A 21,080-nucleotide genomic window follows, 5' to 3' on the forward strand; every position below is an offset into this window, starting at 1 on the left:
GTCATGCAGGTTGTGCAAGCTTGGACACGTGCCCCCTTTTCAGTGCCATGGTCCTCTCTGCCCTAACAGCTGTACTGGGTTGTCCCCAGGCTCAAGGGAGATGGCAAAGCAGAAATGACCTGGAAAAGGCAAAGGTGCATTGTCCCCCTGCAGACGGTATCTCTGTATGGGCAGATCCGGCCAAAGTGGAATGGTGTAGACACGTGGGATCGTGCACTTGGCTCTCTTTCCCCCTTTCAGATTTCTTTTAATACAGTTATGATGTTATTATTTATAACAAAAAGTAAAACTGTAAGCATCTCAAGTACTTACAAATGGAAGCTTTTATTATGTTGACCCCAAAAATGGTTCATTTGGCGGAGCAGAGACCTGGAGCCTGTGGAAGCAGGGAAGGCCGTGGCAAGGGGTGGTGGGCAGAGAATGTCCTGTAGGGGGCGTACCTACGAGCTGGCCAAAGTGGCTTGACGGGGGCGCGGGGGGCTCCCATAGCAGAACCCTTGGACTGAACAGATTCATTTTATCCTAGCTCCGTTTGACCACATAGAAGGTCCGCATGCCGCACTCACTTTGCATTGTGTGGCCTCGGCCTTCTCGATCCAATCGCACACCCACTGGGGACGGTAGATGTTTGCCAGGAGGGCACATTTACATATTTATTCCTGGGCCTTGTTTGGTTCGGTGAGTGCAGGTGACTACTAACAGTCATCAGGATGCACCCACACGTGGGAAGAGCTCCCACCTCCCAGGCACGGCCAGCAGGCCCACCCCAGGATGGACGAAGTCAGACGGCCCCACCAAGAGCCTTGCTCAGACCCCAATTTTCTAAATGAGAAAGGAGAGTGGGGAGGTCACCGGGTGCATTTATGAAGCATCTACCGTGTGCAAGGCACTAAGCCAGCTACTGGGGGATCTGCCTCAGACAAGCAGAGATAATCCCTTCCTTGAAGCAGGGAGACAACTCCTTTCAGGACACTACAGGTTTGTGTGACCAGGCCCCCCAAGGAGGAGGGCGACCCGATGTTGCAGGAGCGGGGGCAGTGGGGGGGAAGGGCCTGGAGCGAGCCCGCTCGGGCATTCTGGGGCTGTGCTTTGTGGGGCTCTCGAGGCTGGTAGGAGGACTGGGAAAAGGGGCCAGTGCTGGTAGGATGAAGCCGCCCTCCTCGATTCATAACTTCCAAAGCAGTTCTTAGGCCGTTTCTCTCTGTCGCGGGGGATCAGCAGCCATGGCCGGCTGGAGCCTCTGGGCTCCGAGGACACTGCCACCATCCTCTTGAAATACGGAGGCCCCGCCACCTCCACTCCCACCCCCAGCAGTACAAAAACAATTTCCTCGCCCTGGCCAGGGAGGCAGATGACCTCATTGGACTGTTTCCATCTCTCGCTTTCATAGAGAAATTACAATTTATAATTGGATGAAATCACGCGGGGGTAATAGCAGTAAGAACTCGCGCCACAGCCCGGCAGTCACCCCTTGTCAGGCACTGTCCTCGCCTCCCCTCCTACCCAACACCCCCCTCCACCCTTGGAGGGGCCCCACCCCTCCTGCCTACTGGCACCCTGGGTATATAGCAGGCCCTGGCCACGCAGGATCCATGGGGCTTGCTGCGTCTTGTACCCCCTTCCTTCTGGGGAGGCTTGTCCCAAGGACCACCCCCCCGCCACGTATCCTGTCACCCCATCAGCCTCCGCCGGCTTGTCACCCGTGTGCCCCTGCCAGGCTGGGCGTCCAGTGTGTAGCGCACTCTGCCCCAGTCTGGGCTCTAGGCTTATGAAAACACGCACCCCTAAAGATCCTTGTTTTTATTTGTAACAACCCCAGACAGCAAGCATTTCTCAAATCAGCCACCTTCGGCCCGACAAAGGAGAGTACCCAGATGCAGCTGAGCCCATCTGGATCCGATTTCAAACCAGAGCTAACACTCTCAGATGTGTAATAAAAGCCCTTTTCCAAAGAGGGGCTCCTGCAGGGGGAATACGGACACCGGGGCATCGTAGGGCTTCAGCACGCCACGCTAATGAGAGGTGGTGAGAGGCGATCGGAGGGCTGGGGGTTTGTTTTGGAATCTGAGGACCAGCCAGCCCTGCCCCCCAGCTCTCTGTGGAAGGGGAGGATGGCCTTCGAGGACACCAGAGGCGTGGAGCCCTGACCCTGGCCTAGGAAGTGGGGCGGTTGCAGGAGGGAGGCCAGAGACTCTGAGACCCAACTTCCCCGCTTCCCCGCTGCTCCTGCTTCCCACGGTGAAAGGCAGTGCTGCTTCTGGAAGCCGAGGCCGCGGTGGCCCAGTTGGATCCTTTGAATGACATTTCGCAAGAGGAGCAGGTGCTGGGGGAAAGCGGAGCCAGCCAGCGCTGGGCCGGGCAGGGAGCCCCTGTGCGACCAGGAGCCCTCAGAACTTTGCTTCTCTTTCCGGTCCTTCCATCCCCAGCTAAATGAAACCGGGGAGCTTTGAGGAGGGTGCTCTGCATGGCCCCCTGTTTGTTGTCTGGATTTGAGAAGAGAAGGGAGATGATAGGGAGTCATCCCCGCCCCCTCCCGGCTCACTGGAGAACAGTGTTCAAGAACGAGGGTTCCAGGGGGATGGGAGGAGAGGGGGCCCACAGCCCAGGCCACCCGTCCCTGTATGGCTCCTAATTTCCCTGGGCTTAATCACTTGTATTGTTTTTTGGCAGGTGAGGAGGCAGGGAGTGGGTGAGCAGGACTCCTTTTTGGACAGACAAGACCAGAGGGTGAAGCAGGAATAACTCGCCCCTCCCCCCCACCTCCCCAGCAAGAAAACCTTCTCGACAAACAGGAGAAGCCAAGCAGGACTGAGCGCCGCCCGCCCCTCCCAACATCTTTCCAAAGAGAGGCATGTGGGGCCTGACAGCTCAGCGGCGCATGTCAGCAGCTCCAGCCCCGTGGTGAACATCTGAACTCCTCAGCGGGGTAATGGACCCCCTCCCTCCCCCCAGAGACACAGCCTGAGTGGCAGGAATACCGAGTCTTTGGAGAGTGGCTCCCTCTCAGCTCTGTCACGCAAGACCGCTCTCTGCACCGGAGCCCATTCTGCCAAGTGACTTAAAGGGATTTAAAAAAAAAAAAAAAAAACTTGGTGAAGAAAAGGGGGTAAAAGCCACGCAGAAGCCTTTCAGAGGAGGTGGCGGCCAACAGACAAAAGGGCAAAAGTTGGAAGAGGACAGCGAGAGGCCACCTTGGCAGGATGGACACCAGGCTCTAGGGCATGCCTGGGGAGGAGGGGCCCAGAACACCGTCGGGCAGCACACGGGAGTCCCGGGGCTGCTGCAGGGGGTGCCTCTGCAGGCCCCTCATGCACGCCCCTCACTCCGGGGGGAGAGGCCAGCAGTGCCTGGAGCCTGTGGGACAGAGCATGCTACTCCAGCCCTGCAGCCAAGTCTGAGCGCGAGGAGCCCCGCAGAGCAGAGCACAGGGGTCCTGCCCGCTCCCCGGGGTGCCCCTAGCTCCACGCAACACCCCAGCTCTGTGGCCTGCACCTGCATGCCAGGGCCGCGGGATCGGAATGTGAGTGTGTCCAGGCCCACCTCAACCGGAAGCATCCAGAACAGAGACCCCAGCCAGACCCAGCAGGCTCCGGGGCTGCAGCTCAGGAGGTAAGGCAGTTGCAGAGGGGCTCTGGGTGGCCCAGGAAGGCCCAGTGGCTCCTCATGCCTGAGACAGCTGGGGCCTGCTCTCTTTCCAGCTGGGTTGCACTGGGGCATCACAGAGCTCCCCAGGTCTGCAGCTCTGCCCCCCCATCCCCCCACAGGCAGTCAGGCAACCAGCAGTTTCTGCTTGCCAAGGGAGAGGTCTTTTGCTACCTGGGGGCCGTGCTCTACCCCAGGGTGGATGGGACCAGGGTATAAGGCTTTTCTGGAGTAAACTGCTGCCCCACCATGGGGACCCTGCTGCTCCAGAGCAGGGGTCTTACTTTGAGCCCCTCTGAGTTCTGCCCAAAGGGGGCAGTCGTGAGGCCTTGGGGCAGGCAGGACCTTTGGTGACACTGGCCACTGCACCTTTTGCCCTCCCACGGGAGAGAGTCTCTCTGTCCAGGCCCGCCCCTGCCCTGGCCAGGAGGACCAAGGGTGGGGCTGAGCCAAAGCCACCACCCAAGACCTTGCGCCTGCTGGCCCTTGGGCATCACTGTTCTGGCTTCCAGTCCAGCCCCTCTGCTGGTGAGTGTGGCATGCTGGGGGCCCAGGGACAGGCAGTAAGTGTCCCAAGATCACACCGCAGGCCCAAGCGCCCCCTCGTCCTCACTCGAGCTGCGGAACTGCCAGGGCTGGGCAGGTGGAGAGCTGGGTCCTGCCTGGGGGGCAGGGGTGGCCCCACTCTTCCCGGCTCCCCAGAGGCCAGGAGGGAGGGCTTGTGCCTCCCCAAACACAAATCCCAGGCAACTCCCAGCGGCGGTGCCCAGGGCAGGGCAGGGAAGCCCCAATTCATTACCAAGATGGAAAATGACACTTCTCTGCACGCTTCCCCAGGAGAGGGGCTGATTTATGACTGCGCCAGGGCCCGGGACATTCGTCAGCGCGGCGCGACGTGCACGCCGTCTGTGGGGGCATTAATAGCCGTGTTATTAGCCACCGGCATGAAAGATGCCCTGCGGATCGGCTATTTGCTGTTATTTATTATAAAGGCGTGCCAGCCCAGCAGCGGGGCCGACAGGCGTCACGATCGCAGGGAGCCCATGCTCGGCCCCTGCTCACCTGGCCTCCCCTCCCTCATCCCTACCACACATCCCCCAATGGCCCGTCATTTGTCCCTATTCACCTCCCAGCCCCTAGGAGGGGCTGGGGGGCAATTCCTGGGGCCCACGGCCGCTCCCCAGGCCTGCGCCCCTAATATTTATGGAGAACCTGCTCAGTGCAGGGCTCCGCCTCTGGTGAGCTGTGGAGCCTCCTTCCATCCCGAGGCAGAAAAGCAAAGAGAACCAAACCAGAGGAGCCAGGCAGACATGAGCTGGTGTCCTGTCCCTCCTGTTGTGAGCAGTGTGACCCTGGGCACATCCCTTTCCCTCCCTAAACGTGCTCCCCTTTGTGCGCTGGGTGCGCAGGCCAGCTGGAGAGGAGAGGGGGTCACGGAGGACCCAGCACGCAGCGGGCCCCTCCCTGGCCAACTACTGCCACTAATGGGCCCCACCCCATCGGGCTGGAGGGGTCTACAGACCTGCAGGTGGGGGAGGCAGCCCCCACGAGTCCCTGTGTGAGTTAGACACTGTGCACCACCACCCTCTCTGTGCCAGTCCTCTGGGAAAGGGTTTGAGAGTTCAGTGCCAAGGCTGGAGCAGGTGGCCGGGGGGAGGGGTGCCCGTGGCTGCTGGGCCAATCCCTTCTGCTCTCTGGGCCTCACTTTTTCCTCCCCTGTGAAAGGCAGATAATCTCCAAGGCCCCGTGACTCCCCAATTCCGGAGTCCTGACGGTGGGGTCCACCCTCGTGCGTCCCTGCGGGCCATCTCTAGGAATGGGAGGCTGGCCTGGAGGTAGACCTGTGGTCAGGCAGTGCCAGGCCAGCCTCCCCGTGTCAGAGGAGACGAGAAGGGGGCAGCTGAGGGGGCAGGGAAGAGCACTGGACAGCAAGTCCAAGGCCTGGGTCTGTGTCCGGCCCCCCCCCCCCCCCACCGGTGGCATAATTCAGACCAGTCAGTCCCTCTTCCTCTCTGGGCCGTGGTGCTGAGGGTGCCTGGGTGGTTATCCCTCCCAGGCTGGGGCTAAAGGGGGGCCAGCCTCCCTCTTCTCTGCCACTGCCTGTTTCCAGGTTTCAGATTGGGGGGGCCTGCCTTTTGGCGTCTTCATTCATTCATTCATTCACCAGATGCTTATGAGCACTCCCATGCCAGGCTCTCTGCTGGGCCGGTGAACGGAACAGAACATATCCTGGCTTAGGGGAGTTTACATTCTAGTGGGAATGGTTGGACAATCAACTCGGGATAAATAAAGAGGGGGGATTTCTCAAGGAGCAGGGCCTGTGTTGTGGGTGATGTTGCACAGCTCCCGGGGGGGCCCCACCGGGGGGCCCCACCCCCAGCCTGCTTCCGGCCAGCTCTCAGCCTTTGCTTCATGATCAATAAACATCACCATCCCCCCGTCTCTCCTGGTCACCCTACTCCTCTCTCTCTGCCCCTGGCTGCCCCCATCCTGCTGACTGCTGAGAGGCCACCAGCACTGACCCTACAAACCCCGGGATTCCCTCCCCACTACCCCCTCCCTTCCTTCTGCCCCCCCAATGAAGGCCCTCAAGCCCCTCTTCTACCTTCTGAAACTCCCCTGCCCTCTCCTTTTTTTTTTCCTTCCCCAAAGGAATGAAGCCTCAGTCTAGGCAGGTTTACTAAAAAATGCACGCAGACAGACAGAAATATCAGGTGCAGGAATATCTCATTAAATAATGTGGGGAGAGAGGAGAAACAAAATTACACGTGTCTCCTTTCATCCCCCCACCCCCTCCCGGCCCTGAATAGTTTAATATCGAACACTGTTATCAATATAATTAACCTCCTAAGACACAATTTTAAAGTCTTGTTTTTTAAAGGGATTTGCATTCTCTGAAGTTCAGGACATCCAGCCGCCCGGCACCCGGCACCGCCCAGGCGGCCTAGGCGGTGAGGTGAACTCCAGGTACATTTTTAGTGGATTTGCATACCTGTCTGCAATTACCACTAGTGAGAACCGCTGATGCATAATGCATGCAACACAAAATTAGAAAAATAATTAACTTTAGGTTTTAAAAGAATCCCCTACCACCACCCTCCACCCCCGGCCCCGCTCCCCTTCTACTACAAGTTATCAATGGTACCAGTGGATGAGAGCTGGGGCAGAGTCGTGCAGGGCAGGCTCGGAAGGGCCTTGAGGGTCAGGGCAGCCGGCCCCCTGCCCGAAGGAGGTGACTCCGGTGGGTTTAGACTGGCCTGGGCCTGAACTAGGGCTTGGAAAAGGCCCACTCACCCAGAAGTCCCAGGGTCTCCCCCTGGGCCCACGGTTCCCATCTGGACCTGCCCTGGAGCGCTGCCTACTGCTAAGATGGGCATGGTCCCCTGTTGTGTAGGGCACTCTGCATCAGGCCCTCTGCTCAGCTTGAAAACAGCCGTAGCTTATCCTCACACAAGGCCCAGGGAGGTGGATCATTTGTGGTCCCATCTTACTGAGGAAGGCCTGAGACCTGAGGCCACCCTCAGTAGGTGGAGCTGGGGACTGAGCCCAGGCAGGCCCTGGGGGGAGGGGGGCCCTCATTAATTTAAACAAAGGTCTGCTGAGGACTCATCACAGGTGTGCAGCGATCTAGCCTTGGTGAAGCTCCCGGCCTGGCAGGGGAGACCACGGCTCCTGGGGCCAGCATCTCCTGCTTTACCCCCTCAGGGCTGAGCAACTGCTTCTATCCCTAGCCTGCCCTATCTGTACACCTTGCTCCTACCTCGGGCCCTTCCGGGAAGGACCTGGGGGCCTGGCAAGGCTTAGGGCAAACACAATGAACTCCTGTTGTTGAAGAGATGGACCAGAGGGGGCATAGAAAAGGGGAGGGCGAGGGGCTCCCTGGCTCCATCGTTTCAGAAGCTCTGCCAAGACAGGTGGGCAGCCTGAGTGGGTCATAGGAGCACCTCGGGGTCCCTCGCCGGGACAAGGTGGAGCAGCTCTTCTTTCTAGAACTACCCAGTCCTGTGCTGGGCATTCTGCACAAACCCTCTCTTGTCGTCCTCCCAGGAGAGTGGGGTTCCCAGCAGCATGTTACAGATGAGGAAGCTGAGGCCCAGAGACGTGTCGCTGCAGGTCACACAGCTGGGGAGTAGTGAGGCCAGATTCAAACCTAGTTTTGTTGTCCCCTCCCTGATTCTAGTTCACACGCCTCCTTCTTGGAGTCAGCACCATCTGGAATTCTCTGATTCCTAAAGTGGGGGCTGAGACCATGCCTGGCACTTCGGGGGACCCAGCATCAGGACATCCCCACATGAGCTGCCCTCACTAACCAACAGGAAGGAAGGCCAGCGCTTGGGGGCGGGAAGAGGCCTGCCCTGCCTTCCCTCTCCCACCTGGGACCTCCAGCTCCTTCCAGAAACACGCTCAGCCCCCTGGTGTGCTCACATCTAACTGTGCCCTGAGAACCTGCAGCAGTACCATCTCCTGTCCAGCATGCTAGGGCCTGTGCTGAGCCTTCCGTCCTGCAGCTGCCCCCTGCGTGTTACCCTCCCTCCAGCCTCTCCCTCCCAAGGTGACCCCCCCCCATGGAAGTCCCTGGGCCTCTGGCAGCCCCAGCGTAATGGGATTTGGGGGAGACACCAGGCCGGGAGTCTCCAACAGGGAAGCACCTCCATCCAGTTGGCAGATAAACATTTCCCACCAGTGAAGTGGGTCAGCTTTGCAGAGGGTCAGGGAAAGCTTCATGGAGGGGGCTCTATACACTGAGGTCTTGGGGAGGAGCAGAAACTGGCCAGGCAATGGCAGGAGCGGGGGAGGGTGTGCTGGTGTCCGAGGATCAGGAACAGCATGGAGCAAAGGCCCAGAGGGAGCAGCACAAGGGAGGTCAGGGCCTTCAGGAACCAGGGCTGGGCTGCAGCTGAGAGTTCCAGGGGGACCGAGGAGAGAGCTGAGCTGTGGGCTCCAGCCACTCACACCCCCCTCCCTGGGCCTGGACAGCTCCCCACGAGAAAGAGGCTGGTGCAGCCTGGGGTCACAACAGGAGGGCCCCACTGTAGGATCAGTATGTCCACCATAGCTTGGGGCGTGGGGCTGAGGATGCACAAGTGAAGGAGGAGGGGGCCCAGCATCACAGCGATTGACAAGGAGTGCCTGTCGGGAGCCTGGACGTGGCAGAGGCAGGACTCGAACGCAAGTTTCTCTGTCTTGGAAGCTGGCAGGAGCTAGTGACTGAGGGAGAGCCCCAAGAATGATGCCCTGGGTCCCCCATTGGCGAATGGGGGTCTGTATCCATCCAGCCGGAGCCACCTCCCTGCTCCCTCCCCCGGCCCCCAGGGAAGGATCCTGCTGTCAGTCACGGAGCCGGCAGGTCATAACTCCCATCATGCTGAAGTCTGCGGAATCTGCACAACAAGTGACCCTGCAGAAGACGGGCGATTTACTGGGTTTAATTTGATGGCCACACAAACTGTCAAACACACAACAAAGGAATAAAAAGGCCACCTGGCACCCGGGCAATTAAAGGCTCCTCCAGGAAGGCATGCTTTCTTCCTCTCCACCCCCAGGCCCTGCCCTGCGCCGCAGCCTTGGGGAAGGGGCGGCAAGGGGAAGCTCAAGCAAAGATGGATGAGGCCCGCAGACAGGGGAAGGGAAAGGCCTTGGGTCTCGGCCTCCCAACTGCTTCTTGGTTATCCATCAGGCATCTCTGAAAGGTGCAATTTAGACACTGTTCTGGAGGCTGAGGGCTGTGGCCATGAGCTGAGCCGGCACTGGGGACTGATGTCTGTGCCAGAGAACGTGGGGGCTGGCCTTGGCTTTGGCCTTTACAAGGCTGCCCCCCTGCTCAGGGCACCGCCCAAACGGCCAAGCCCAGGGGCCACCTGCATCCCACGTGCCAGGTCTCAGCAGCTGACAGGTCAAAGAAGGTGTGTGTCCTCTGGCCAGATGCTGGCACCCTGGACAGCGGGACTCAGACCTGACCTCTGAGACCGGGGCAGGTGCACACCTGCCCTAGTCCTGCCTCTTTTCTCCTAAGCATCTTGAGACGGGATATGCAGGCTCCATAACCCTCGTGTGTATGTGATAGGCTGGCTCAGGTACAAACATGCATCTGTGGAGAGGGTTGGGCGAGACCTGGCTGGATGGTCCCCCTTGTGCCTGGGTTTATCCCTGTCCTCTGAAGGCGGGCATGTCCCGGTCTATGTAGCAGGCCCGTTTTGAGCCTGTCCTCTTACAGAGTTCGGGCCATGGCCCTCCTCAGGCCTGGGTGTGATGAGAGGTGAGAGAATCAGTGGTCAGGTAAAGGCCAGGCAGCCTGGGATGCCCACGCTCCAGCCAGATTTTATGGGGTGACTCTCGCTGACACTAAGGGAAGGAGGGCTGACCAGCATGGTGTGGGGCTCTGCAGGTGGGGGTAAGAGGATGGGAGTGGGTCAGGGCACCTGGGTCAGGGAAACAAAGCTGATGGCTAAATCCGCCGAGAGCAAGCTCAAGTGCAGGATGCAAAGACCCACTCCAGGTCCCACAGGGACGGGGTGTGAGTGGGCTCAGGACCTAGAGCCTGGGCCGAGAGATGAGCTCAAGGAAGCAGCCAGGAATAAGCAGGCAGTGTCTTTAGCCCCTCAGGCCAGCGGGTGCTCACAGAAGGGGGTCTAAGCTGGCTTCAGGAGCCCAGAGTGTTGGGCAAGGTCTCAGCAGTCCCCCTTTCTCCTGGCTTTCCACAAGGCCTTGGCCCCTCTGGCTCCGTGCACAGGCCCCATGCACGTTTTCCCCTTTGCCGTCACTTGCTTCTAGCCAGCTTTCCTCCACCAGCCCCTGAGCTGCCTTGGGTGCACCTCATGGATAAAGGTTCATGCCTCTTACAGGCCCCGAGCGAGGCTAGTGCGTTAACCATGGGCAAAGCCTGAGCTTGCTCCAGGAGGCCCTCGGGCTGCCGAGGCTGTCTGTCCAGAGGCCCCAATAAATGCAAATGGGGTATGAGTGTGTAGAGGGGAGTGACTGGAGGCATTCCTGCCTTGCGAAGCACCTTGGGTGGTCGCTGATGCTAAGCCACACCAGGCCTCCACAGCCCACGGTCCCTGCCCTTGAGTACCTAAGATCTAGTCGGGGACATTAAAACACTAACCACCCAACAGTGCAACCCACAGCCCACAAAGATGGGCATGAGATGGGGCACCACGAGCCTAGTGGCCAAGGTTCTGGCCTCCCCACCACTCCTCAAGTGTCTTGAGTGCATTAATGCCTCGGAGCCGCAGTTTTCTCTTCTGTTAAGTGGGAAGAAGAAGGGCATTGACGTCAGGTTTGCTAGAAGGGTTAAATGACTTAAATGCTCATGAAGCTCTAGGAGCATCATAGTGTGAGCTCTCCCACCAGAATGGGATCCCAAGTGGCTAGAACATGGGCTGGCACGTGGGGGGTGCTCCACAAAGATCTGCTGGACGGCTAGATGGACAGATGCGTGGATGGGTGGATGGGTGGGTGGAAGACTAGCAGAGGAGGGGACATGTGAAGAGCAGTTTGCTAGATGGAGGGGAGCAGTTCCAGGATAGAGAGGGACAGACAAGGGAGATTTGACATTGGTTGAGAAATGGAGATGCTCAGTCCCCAGGGCCTGAGAGTGAGGTCCCCACTGACTCGTTCGGTGACCAGATCCCAATTCTGCTCTGCACACCAGGCTGGGCTGGCTTCAGACTGGGGCCTCAGCTCAGATTTGGGGAGGCAATGATTGTGTCCCACCGTTGAAAAGCCTTTGTGAACCTAGAGTTACATGGCAGACCTTTGCTGGCTGCATGAAGACACCTCCCCAACTGAGGTTGAAAGATCATTTCTCTTTAATTGATTTTTTACCACTATGAACAGCAAAATAATAGGAGAAAAATCTATGCTGCAATTTTTCCATTTGTGAAAACCGAAATTACACCTTGCAGCTGATTCCCTCAGTGTGGACCCCTCCCTCCTTTTATTCGTGTCATTTCTTCAAATGCAAGAAAACAGATAAATTTTTTTTTTTTTCAAAATAGCTGAAAGTTTCATGATTTGGGAAGGGGGTAAGGTATAGAATAATCTCCCACACGACATGGAATGCGGAGCTAGGGAGGGCACCTCGGATATAAAGGGTTTTCTGTAAATACACAAGAAAGCGATCCTGTTGGCACCTCATTCTTCTGTCTATAAAATGCATGAGTGACAAATGGGACATGTTTTAACACAAGACAATGAAGCTCCTCGCCCTCCACTGCTCACCAGTGGCAACCCGGCGGCTTCTTTTCTGCGGGTTCTACTGACCCCCCCCCCGCCCCCAGCCCCTTGTGAGCTCACAGCCCTCACAGAAACGAGCTTCTCCTTCAGACCCTGAGTATGAGCCAGATAGAGATGCGAGTTTCCGTTCCCGTGAGAAATGGTGGCTCTGAATCCATAAAACACACCCTAAATCCATCCCATCAGCACTGACCAGCCACCTTTAGCATTAGCCATAAAGACTGGCTTAGGATGAAGTCTCGAAAGAAGAAACAAACCGCGGCATGGCTCTCGCTAAATAAACCTCACCCGCGGCTCGAAATCACCGTCCGGGAAGGCCGACTGCGGCCGCCTAATTCACAGACATCTTTGCTCCTGATGAGATTTCACGTTAGCCAGATGTCGTTAGAGTCTGACCTCGGCCCGAGGGATCGCCCGTGAAGTCAGGCTGGCCCAGGAAGGGCCGCGGGGCGTGCGCCTCGAGGCTTGACCTCTGCCCCGTGGCGACCCCGTGGCGACCCTGCGGCGGCAGGCGGGTGGGCGCCAGGACTTGCTCTCACCGCACTTGTCTTATGCTCCTTGCAGGTGTTGAGGCTCCGAATCAGGCGGGGCCCGGCACCCCCAGCCATCCACCATGGTGGTGGCACACCCCGCCGCCGCCGCCACCACCACACCCGCTGCCACCGTCACGGCCACCGTCGTGATGACCACGGCCACCATGGACCTGCGGGACTGGCTTTTCCTCTGCTACGGGCTCATCGCCTTCCTGACGGAGGTCATCGACAGCACCACCTGTCCCTCGGTATGCCGCTGTGACAACACCTTCATCTACTGCAACGACCGGGGACTCACTTCCATCCCCGCTGACATCCCTGACGATGCCACCACCCTCTACCTGCAGAACAACCGGATCAACAACGCCGGCATCCCCCAGGACCTCAAGGCCAAGGTCCATGTGCAGGTCATCTACCTGTATGAGAACGACCTGGACGAGTTCCCGGTTAACCTGCCCCGCTCCCTGCGGGAGCTACACCTGCAGGACAACAACGTGCGCACCATCGCCAGGGACTCGCTGGCCCGCATCCCGCTGCTGGAGAAGCTGCACCTGGACGACAACTCCGTGTCCACTGTCAGCATCGAGGAGGATGCCTTTGCCGACAGCAAGCAGCTCAAGCTGCTCTTCCTGAGCCGGAACCACCTGAGCAGCATCCCCTCAGGGCTGCCCCGCACACTGGAGGAGCTACGGCTGGACGACAACCGCATCTCCACCATCCCGCTGCACGCCTTCAAGGGCCTCAACAGCCTCCGGCGCCTGGTGCTCGACGGCAACCTGCTGGCCAACCAGCGCATCGCCGACGACACGTTCAGCCGCCTGCAGAACCTCACTGAGCTCTCGCTGGTGCGCAACTCCCTGGCCGCCCCGCCCCTCAACCTGCCCAGCGCCCACCTGCAGAAGCTGTACCTGCAGGACAATGCCATCAGCCACATCCCCTACAACACGCTGGCCAAGATGCGCGAACTGGAGCGCCTGGACCTGTCCAACAACAACCTCACCACGCTGCCCCGCGGTCTGTTCGACGACCTGGAGAACCTGGCCCAGCTCCTGCTGCGCAATAACCCCTGGTTCTGCGGCTGTAACCTCATGTGGCTGCGCGACTGGGTGAAGGCGCGGGCGGCCGTGGTCAACGTGCGGGGCCTCATGTGCCAGGGCCCCGAGAAGGTCCGGGGCATGGCCATCAAGGACATCACCAGCGAGATGGACGAGTGCTTCGAGACGGGCTCACAGGGAGGCGCGGCCGATGCTGCTGCCAAGACCACGGCCGGCAACCACGCCTCCGCCACCACACCCCAGGGCTCACTCTTCACCCTCAAGGCCAAGAGGCCGGGGCTGCGCCTCCCCGACTCCAGCCTCGACTACCCCATGGCCACGGGCGATGGCGCCAAGACCCTGGTCATCCACGTGAAGCCCCTGACGGCGGACTCCATCCGCATCACATGGAAGGCCACACTCCCTGCCTCCTCTTTCCGGCTCAGCTGGCTACGCCTGGGCCACAGCCCAGCTGTGGGCTCCATCACGGAGACACTGGTGCAGGGGGACAAGACGGAGTACCTGCTGACGGCTCTGGAGCCCAAGTCCACCTATATCATCTGCATGGTCACCATGGAGACCGGCAACACTTACGTGGCTGACGAGACGCCCGTGTGCGCCAAGGCCGAGACGGCAGACAGCTCCGGCCCCACCACCACGCTTAACCAGGAGCAGAACGCAGACCCCATGGGGGGCCTGCCCCTGGCGGGCATCATCGGTGGTGCCGTGGCCCTCGTCTTCCTCTTCTTGGTCCTGGGGGCCATCTGCTGGTACGTACACCGGGCCGGTGAACTGCTGACCCGGGACCGGGCGTACAATCGGGGCAGCCGGAAAAAGGACGACTACATGGAGTCCGGGACCAAGAAGGATAACTCCATCCTGGAAATCCGAGGCCCCGGGCTGCAAATGTTGCCCATCAACCCTTACCGCGCCAAAGAGGAGTACGTGGTCCACACCATCTTCCCCTCCAACGGCAGCAGCCTCTGTAAGGGCACGCACACCATCGGTTATGGCACCACACGGGGCTACCGGGACGGTGGCATCCCCGACGTAGACTACACCTACACATGATACCAGCCGCACGGGCCGCCTCCGCCCCAGCTCCCGCCGCCCCCCCGGCCTGGCGACAACGTGGCTCTGCCCAGCCTGCTGCCATCCCATAGAGCAAGGAGAAGGAATTCCACGATGACTTTCCCAGCAGAAAGCAAAGTTTGGGAAGGGGTGACGATTTTATGGAACACAACAGTGGGAAAAAAAGATTTTTTTCTTTTTTAAAGAAGAGACGGTAGGAGGGGGATTTGACGTTGCTGAAGACATAATTTATACCAAATTATGCCAGTTGGGGAGGGAAGGACTAAAAATAATATTGCAGGAAGGGTTGGGTCAGGGTTTTGTTTTTTTTTTCCCTGAACTGGAAAGACACCACCTGTATAGTGTCTGTCTACGCCTCGCACTCCGTTCAAGGCCGTCACAAAAGAACCGGCAGAGAGCACAGCCAACATGCGAAGCCCCCACGCAGCTCTCGCTGCCGGCTCCTCGCTAGTGACAACGACATGATGGAAGGTTTTCAGGCTCCTCACAAAGGAGAGGGGGAAGAAAAGATCTTTTTGCTATGGAGATATTGTCCTGAAACCTCTTCCCTGGTTCTTTCCGTACCGTTTCCCTTACAGATTTGCAGAAAGAGCACGTCTTTCACTGCATTCTTTGAACAATGGTGTAGTCAATTAAAAAGCAAACTTTCTTTTTCCTATACTGAAACCCTCTCCAGTTCCGTGCACCACGCTCCATGGAAGCCCCCTGGGGGAGCTGTGGTTTCCCAGCCACGCAGAGGTGCATCCGTCTACCTGTCTATCTCTATGTCGTGTCTCTCAATACAGATGGGTAGAGCCTCATATCCGGTCCTTACTACTTCTTGGGTCAGTTCGTACAATTTCCTGAGACAATAGAGTCACGAGAATGTTGCTTTCTGCTAGAAATCATTGAGTAAGTAGACAAAGCGTGTTGGGGGTGGGACTCGGGAGGGGGGACAATGCTGTTCCTAAAGGCGGAGGTGTATCTGTCCCAGTCGGGTGGCCAGGGAGACCCCTATCTCAGGTTGGCCAGAGCTGGGCCGCACTCTTTTCTGATACAGAGAAAAGCGTTCTTTGATGGCCGGTGTGCTCGTCTCTTCCCCCGCCGTCCCCCCCAAGATGCAGATGCAGTCACCTCAACAGCGACTTTCTCTTTCCTCTGTGCTGTGTGCTTCCTCCCGGGACAGGTAATTGGTGCAGGGACTTTTTCTTTTTTTATGAGCTGATTAGACCTAATGGTTTCCATGGCTGCTCAAGCAAAGCCCAGAAAAAGACGGGAACATTCTCAGAAGAGCCCTGGGAGACAGCAGCCCCCCGAACGCAGAGCACTCGGCCGCACCCAGCCCTGGCACTCTGCTCTGGAGAGGGAAGACCAGACCTCCGGAAATGTCAGCTCCAAAAGGGTACTGACCGGGGCCCTTGGAAGAATTCAGGTTTTATTTCCTCCCCCCGCCCCCAGAACCCGGGTTGCCATCATTCATCAACTGGCAGTGTGGTCTGGTGAGCCATGAGATTAAAGCGGTAATGAAAGGATGACAGCAAAGCTGGAGAGGAGGAGGAGTGGTGCCCAGGGTTCTGCGGGCTCCCGCGCCCCGGCCCTCGGGAAGCTCGGGCCACCACCTGTCAACGTGCCCCTGGTGCTGTGCTGGGGAAGAGCCACGTCGGAGGAGAGACACTGGCCCGAGGGCAGGGGAGGTCGAGGACGTGTCCGGCTCCAGGCGCTGGCCGTTTCAAAAGGCCTCAACTGCACTGACAAAAGCCAAGGGCAGGAAGAGGATGCTGACCGGCAGGCACGGGGCTGCCGGGACAGGCCCCGGGGACTGGCCGCTCGCTAGTCGTGAAGAGATGTGACTGGCCCCTTCAGTGAAGAGGCAGGGGTTGAAAGGAATGGTCACAAGAGCCGTGTGAGTGGGGTGGAGGAGAGGTGCGGCCCCCTCCCTTGCCAGGCTGGAGGGAGGGTCTCGCCCCACAATGGAGAGTCCGGCTCCCCGGGCCCAGGGACAGGCGCAGGGCATGGACACACTCCGCTTGAAACTAAGCCTCCCCACCCTTTGGCCCATTTGAACCATTTTCTCACACAATGAGATCAGGAGAGAGATTATTCCAAGCCTTAATTTCATGTCTCTGTGAAGGTCGCCCTCCCTTTGGCCTCAAGCACCCTTGACACAGGCCGTTCGGGCAGCTTGGGGAGGAGCCGAGGGTGCACGCAGATGTAGGGCATTGGCTCAGGAAGAGGGGGAAGGGACAGAAGCCCGAGGTCCCTGCTGTTTCAGAAGTGAGGTCCCCTCCCTCACAGCACCACCCATGCCTTCTGCCGGTGTCCCAGGCCCTGGCCTTGCCACGGCCCCCGACTCCCCACTGCCAACATGCTTGGGCCCCCAATCTTACTCTGGGGCCTCCTTTCCCCTTGACCACACCAGGAGGAGGTCAAATCATGCCCTTTGAGGTTAGGAAGGCATTTGGGGAACAGCAAGTGGCCCTAGAGTCAGTGAGGTCAGAAAGGCCTGCAGGCCTGGGTGATCAGCTTCCCTCCCCTACAGCACAAAGCAGGCCCGGGCCCACCTGGGCCTGAGGACACATGGGTCTCCTGCTCCCCAGGGACTCAGGCCGGGGCTCACCGAGGGCTCGCTGCAGGCATCCTCCTGCCCTGTAAGTGCTGAGGATAGTGGAGACTCGCCAGCCGGGCCCTGGGGCCTGCTCTCACCTTTCCTCCCCTCAGCATCAGACATCCTCCCGGAGTCCTTTCTGAGAGTGAGCTGCCGAATGTCTGCCGCCTTACAGCTCCCCAAGCCAAGGAGGGGGCCTGAAGCCAGGTCTACTCTGAACCCCTGTCCCTTCCCAGTCCAACTCCTCTGAGTGTCCTCATAATACAAGGAGAGAGATGCTGCAGGGCTGCCCAGCCTCCCCCAGCCCCTAGCAGTGCCTGAGGACACAGGGCCTGGGAAGACAAGCCCAGGGCCCAGGCTACCACTTCTGTCTAGAATCTCCCTTCTGTGGGCGGCCGACCTGACCCTTGCAGCCTCTAACTAGCCAGAACAACCTCGTTGGCCTCAGCGTTGATGACTGTATTTTGTGGCATTTATAGCAGGTTTTGAGTTTTTTTTTAATAAAAAGAGCCCATGACACTTCTTTGGTTAAGTGGTTTACCCTTCGTGGTAATTAGATGTAGTGATTAGAATCTCTTTTCTATTACATGGCAATTTTCCTTTAAATTTTCCCTAAAAAAATAAATAAATAAAATAAAAAAGAGGGGGGGAAGAAAAGGCGAGGCAAGAGAGGAGGCAGCAGGGCCAGGCGAGTCATTTGCATTTTGCGAATGAGGCCTCTTGTAAGCTCAGCTCAGGCGTGGGGCCTAACGTATGGAATGCTTAAGAGATTACTAAGAATAAAATCTATTAATTAGTCATACTCAATTCTGCAGACATGATGTGCATCAAAAGCTTCTTTTCTTCCCTTTTCTCCTTCCCTTTTCCTGCGGCCTCCCCGAGGAAGCCTCCATCTTCTCTAATTTGGTTCCAGCTTCCTGGGCCACCTCCACAGGAACATGGCAGCCGTGCGGCTGACTAGAGGGCCTCCCCACCCAGGGCCGGGATGCCAGGGTTGGGGGCAGGAGGTGGGGCACTGGTCCCTTCTGGCTCTGAGTGACACTGGCAGGGGAGGGGACAGCAGCTAGGAAGATGGTGGTGGCTGGGGGGTGGGGGGCAGGCTTCCCTACCCAGAGCCCAAGGCCCATGCCTGCCTTCTGCCTCTTCTCCCTCCCTCCTCCTCTTTCCCCTGGGGTCCAGGGAGGCCAACCAGGAGCAGAAAGTGAGGAGGGGTCAGAAAGGGTTTGCAGGGAGGTGGAGGGAAAGCGTGTTGTGTAAATCCACAGCCTCTGTTTCCCCTTCTGCAAAGTGGAGGGTGGGCTGCGACAGGAGTCGGGCTTCACCCAGAAAAGCTGGGTGCTCCAAAGGCCAAGTAAGGGCTCCTCCCTCCCACCAATTCTGGAAGGTTCTAGTGGATCCACAGCAGGTGACAGAGGCCCAGAGTGGGAGGGACAGGCCAGATGAGGATCCCTGCAGGATCTGAGGTGGCTGATGGGCCTGGAGAAGTGCCAGGCAGTATGCCCAGGACACACCTGAGCCTCCCTCCTTCACCTGCTTGGAGCCGAGGCAGGAGAGGAGGACAACCCCCGCCCCCACCCTCCCAATGGCAGTCCAAGTCCCGAAGCCAACCCACTCCACTCGGAAATCTGCTTCCTGCCGAACACACCAGGGAGGGGGACGGGGCTTCTGAGCCTCGCACTTATGAAAAATACAACAAGGAAAATTGGATGCGGCAGACAGGGAGCAATGGAGCTAGGGAGGCAACCAGGAGAGAGCTGGGGTGTTTGCTGGAATGAGGTGTCTCGGGGTGCACAGTGGCCTGCGCACCCCAAGGACTGGACCTGCTCTCAGGGCCAGGAACACAGCCAGGGGCAGCTGTGGGCATGCTGCGCGCCCCTGTCCCCTCCCTGCGCTCGGATCAGTGCAGGTGATGGGCGGAGGGCTGGCACTGGATTGGCGCCAGGGTGAGTGCTAACAAGCAATTCACAGCCCTGAACAGGCCTTCCAGAAGGCAGACAGAGGAGGCATCTTTTTGCTTAAGGAGGGATAAAAAGGCTCAAAAATGCAAATCATTACCGTTTACTACCAAGCGAGTCTGCTAAATTGATTAGAAGAGATTAAACTCCTTGGAGGTGAAGGGAAAGGGGGATTTTTCGCATTTTATGAACCTGCCCCCAGTGGCAATGTGCAAAGCAGGGATTTTCCAGCCTGGCTCATGGGCTAGCCCTGCACAGGCCCAGGAGGAGCTGGGGGTCTGCGAGGGCTGACACCACACTGGCCAGAGTGCTCAGAAACAGACTGGGCTGGACAGAGCCTGGCCTCAAGCACTGCTCAGGGAAAGCAGTTCTGCCTCGGTCGCCTGCCTTGTGCTTGGGCCTCTGGGACAGGGTGGGCTGCATGGCCCACACAGGTCATTCAGAAGCTGTCCCAGCCCCCAGCAGAGACTCCACCCCTGCCTTCCAGATTCCGTCTGCCTTCAGGGGTGAAAAGCGAGGTGAAGTAGCTGGTCTAGCTACTTAGAGAGTAAGACTCAAGAGCCGTGCGCTTTTCTGCTTCCTTTCTGTCCCAGGGTAGGTCTGTGATTCATTCCCTGCGGCCAGGGAAGGGGAGCGGGGCCAACTGGAAAGGGAAAACTGAAGGTCAGGGAAGAGAAACTCAGCCAGCAGAGGAATGAGACAGTGAGCTCTCCATCACTGGGAGCATCCAAGCACTTGACGGGGATATGGCAAATATTTTCCTCCCTAAGCCAAGGCCTGGTTCTTTGACTAGAAGACCCTGGTTTCCATCCTTACTTTATCATTCCCCAGGACCCCATAAGGAACATATCAAGAGATGTTTACTGTGCTACTCAGGATGACCGGCGTCCCCTGAAAATCCCAGATCGGGGCCATCCCGTAGCCGGGCCACCCAGCCCTGTCGAAGAACTGCTTGTACCACCAGAGATGCTGCAAAATTCCCATCCTCAGTGTCCAAGAGGCACCGGGAGAGGAAGCACAGACATGCTCGCTCCATCTTGGAGTCTGGACCTGGAGGTTGGAGGGTGACCCACCCACTGCGGCTGGTCCCGGGCTGCTCCCCTGGCCCTGTTCTCCAAGCCGGGGGCCCCTGCCCCACTGCGCGCCCTCCGCCGTCCCACCACGGGCTCCCTTCCCCCACGCAGCACACTCAGCGCGGCTGGCTTCCTCCATCCTGCCCAGCCAGGTTGACGGCTGCCTGGGGCATTTTTCACTCTGTGTTGTTAAGCATTTACCACTTCTTTTGAAATGGTCCAAGCGGTTGCCTGAAATATCCACACTTGCTTCTTTAAAAACACAGAAAGATCCCCTTGGCTCTTGAGTCCCCCCTCCCCCGCCCCTGCTTCCCTTCACTCCCCCCACCTCTGCATTTTTAATATATTGTTTCTCTTTTGTTTTGGAAATTCTCTTGTTGCTGCTTCTCACTGGAAGTGGGGGTGCAGGCGTGCCCCAAGCCCCCGATGCTGTGGGGGCCAAGCCAGCCCTTCCTCCATGGTACCCCTGAAGACACTGTGCAGGGGGCCGACCTTCAGTCTGGGGGAGGCTCCTGCCCTGCTCCCCACTGGAGAGCCTGGCAGGCCCTGGGCTTTCTGAGACCACTGTCACCGCCCCCTCCCGCTCCGTTACTAAAATGCCCGGCTTGTGCTGGGAGCGCAGGGTGGCCATGCGAGCCCCTCAGGCATTTGCGACCACAGGGTGCCCTGGCCCCTGTCTTTCCCACACCTACCCAAGCCACCCCCCACCCCCACCTGAAAACCCAAAAGCCAGAGTCCGGGGAGTCCTTTCAGGAAGGTCCTGGCTGTCACCACCCCTAAATCTCTCTTATGGCCATCAGGGTGAGCGGCTGTTCTGGCGAGATGCTAGGTCCCCGTGCTCCCCGTTTGCTGTCTGCCCCCTTGGACTCAGTGCAAAGGGCCCAGGCGGACGTGCTGGCAACGGCCTTCCTCCCATCCTGCACCTGCCTTGC

The 21,080-nt window shown here is 58.6% G+C and overlaps 2 protein-coding genes and 1 long non-coding RNA gene across 3 annotated transcripts in view; 1 reads left to right on the plus strand and 2 right to left on the minus strand.

Annotated features, from left to right (window-relative positions):
* The window catches only part of MACROD1 (mono-ADP ribosylhydrolase 1), a 147,500-nt gene that overhangs the window by 90,576 nt on the left and 35,844 nt on the right, over positions 1-21,080 (minus strand).
* On the minus strand, positions 1,786-3,040 carry LOC118015984. Its single transcript, XR_004680736.1, has 2 exons — positions 2,979-3,040; positions 1,786-2,483 (listed from the first exon to the last, which is right to left on the minus strand). It is a non-coding gene; the product is annotated as an uncharacterized LOC118015984 (long non-coding RNA).
* On the plus strand, positions 3,523-14,735 carry FLRT1 (fibronectin leucine rich transmembrane protein 1). The gene is made up of 2 exons (XM_035013102.1): positions 3,523-3,609; positions 12,442-14,735. Exon 2 carries the CDS (start codon positions 12,491-12,493, stop codon positions 14,513-14,515), a length of 2,025 nt encoding a protein of 674 aa, XP_034868993.1. The 5' UTR covers positions 3,523-3,609; positions 12,442-12,490; the 3' UTR covers positions 14,516-14,735.

This window comes from Mirounga leonina, unplaced genomic scaffold (assembly GCF_011800145.1).
Source record: "Mirounga leonina isolate KUSES-001 unplaced genomic scaffold, KU_Mleo_1.0 Mir_166, whole genome shotgun sequence".
NCBI classification, from domain to species: Eukaryota; Metazoa; Chordata; class Mammalia; order Carnivora; family Phocidae; genus Mirounga; species Mirounga leonina.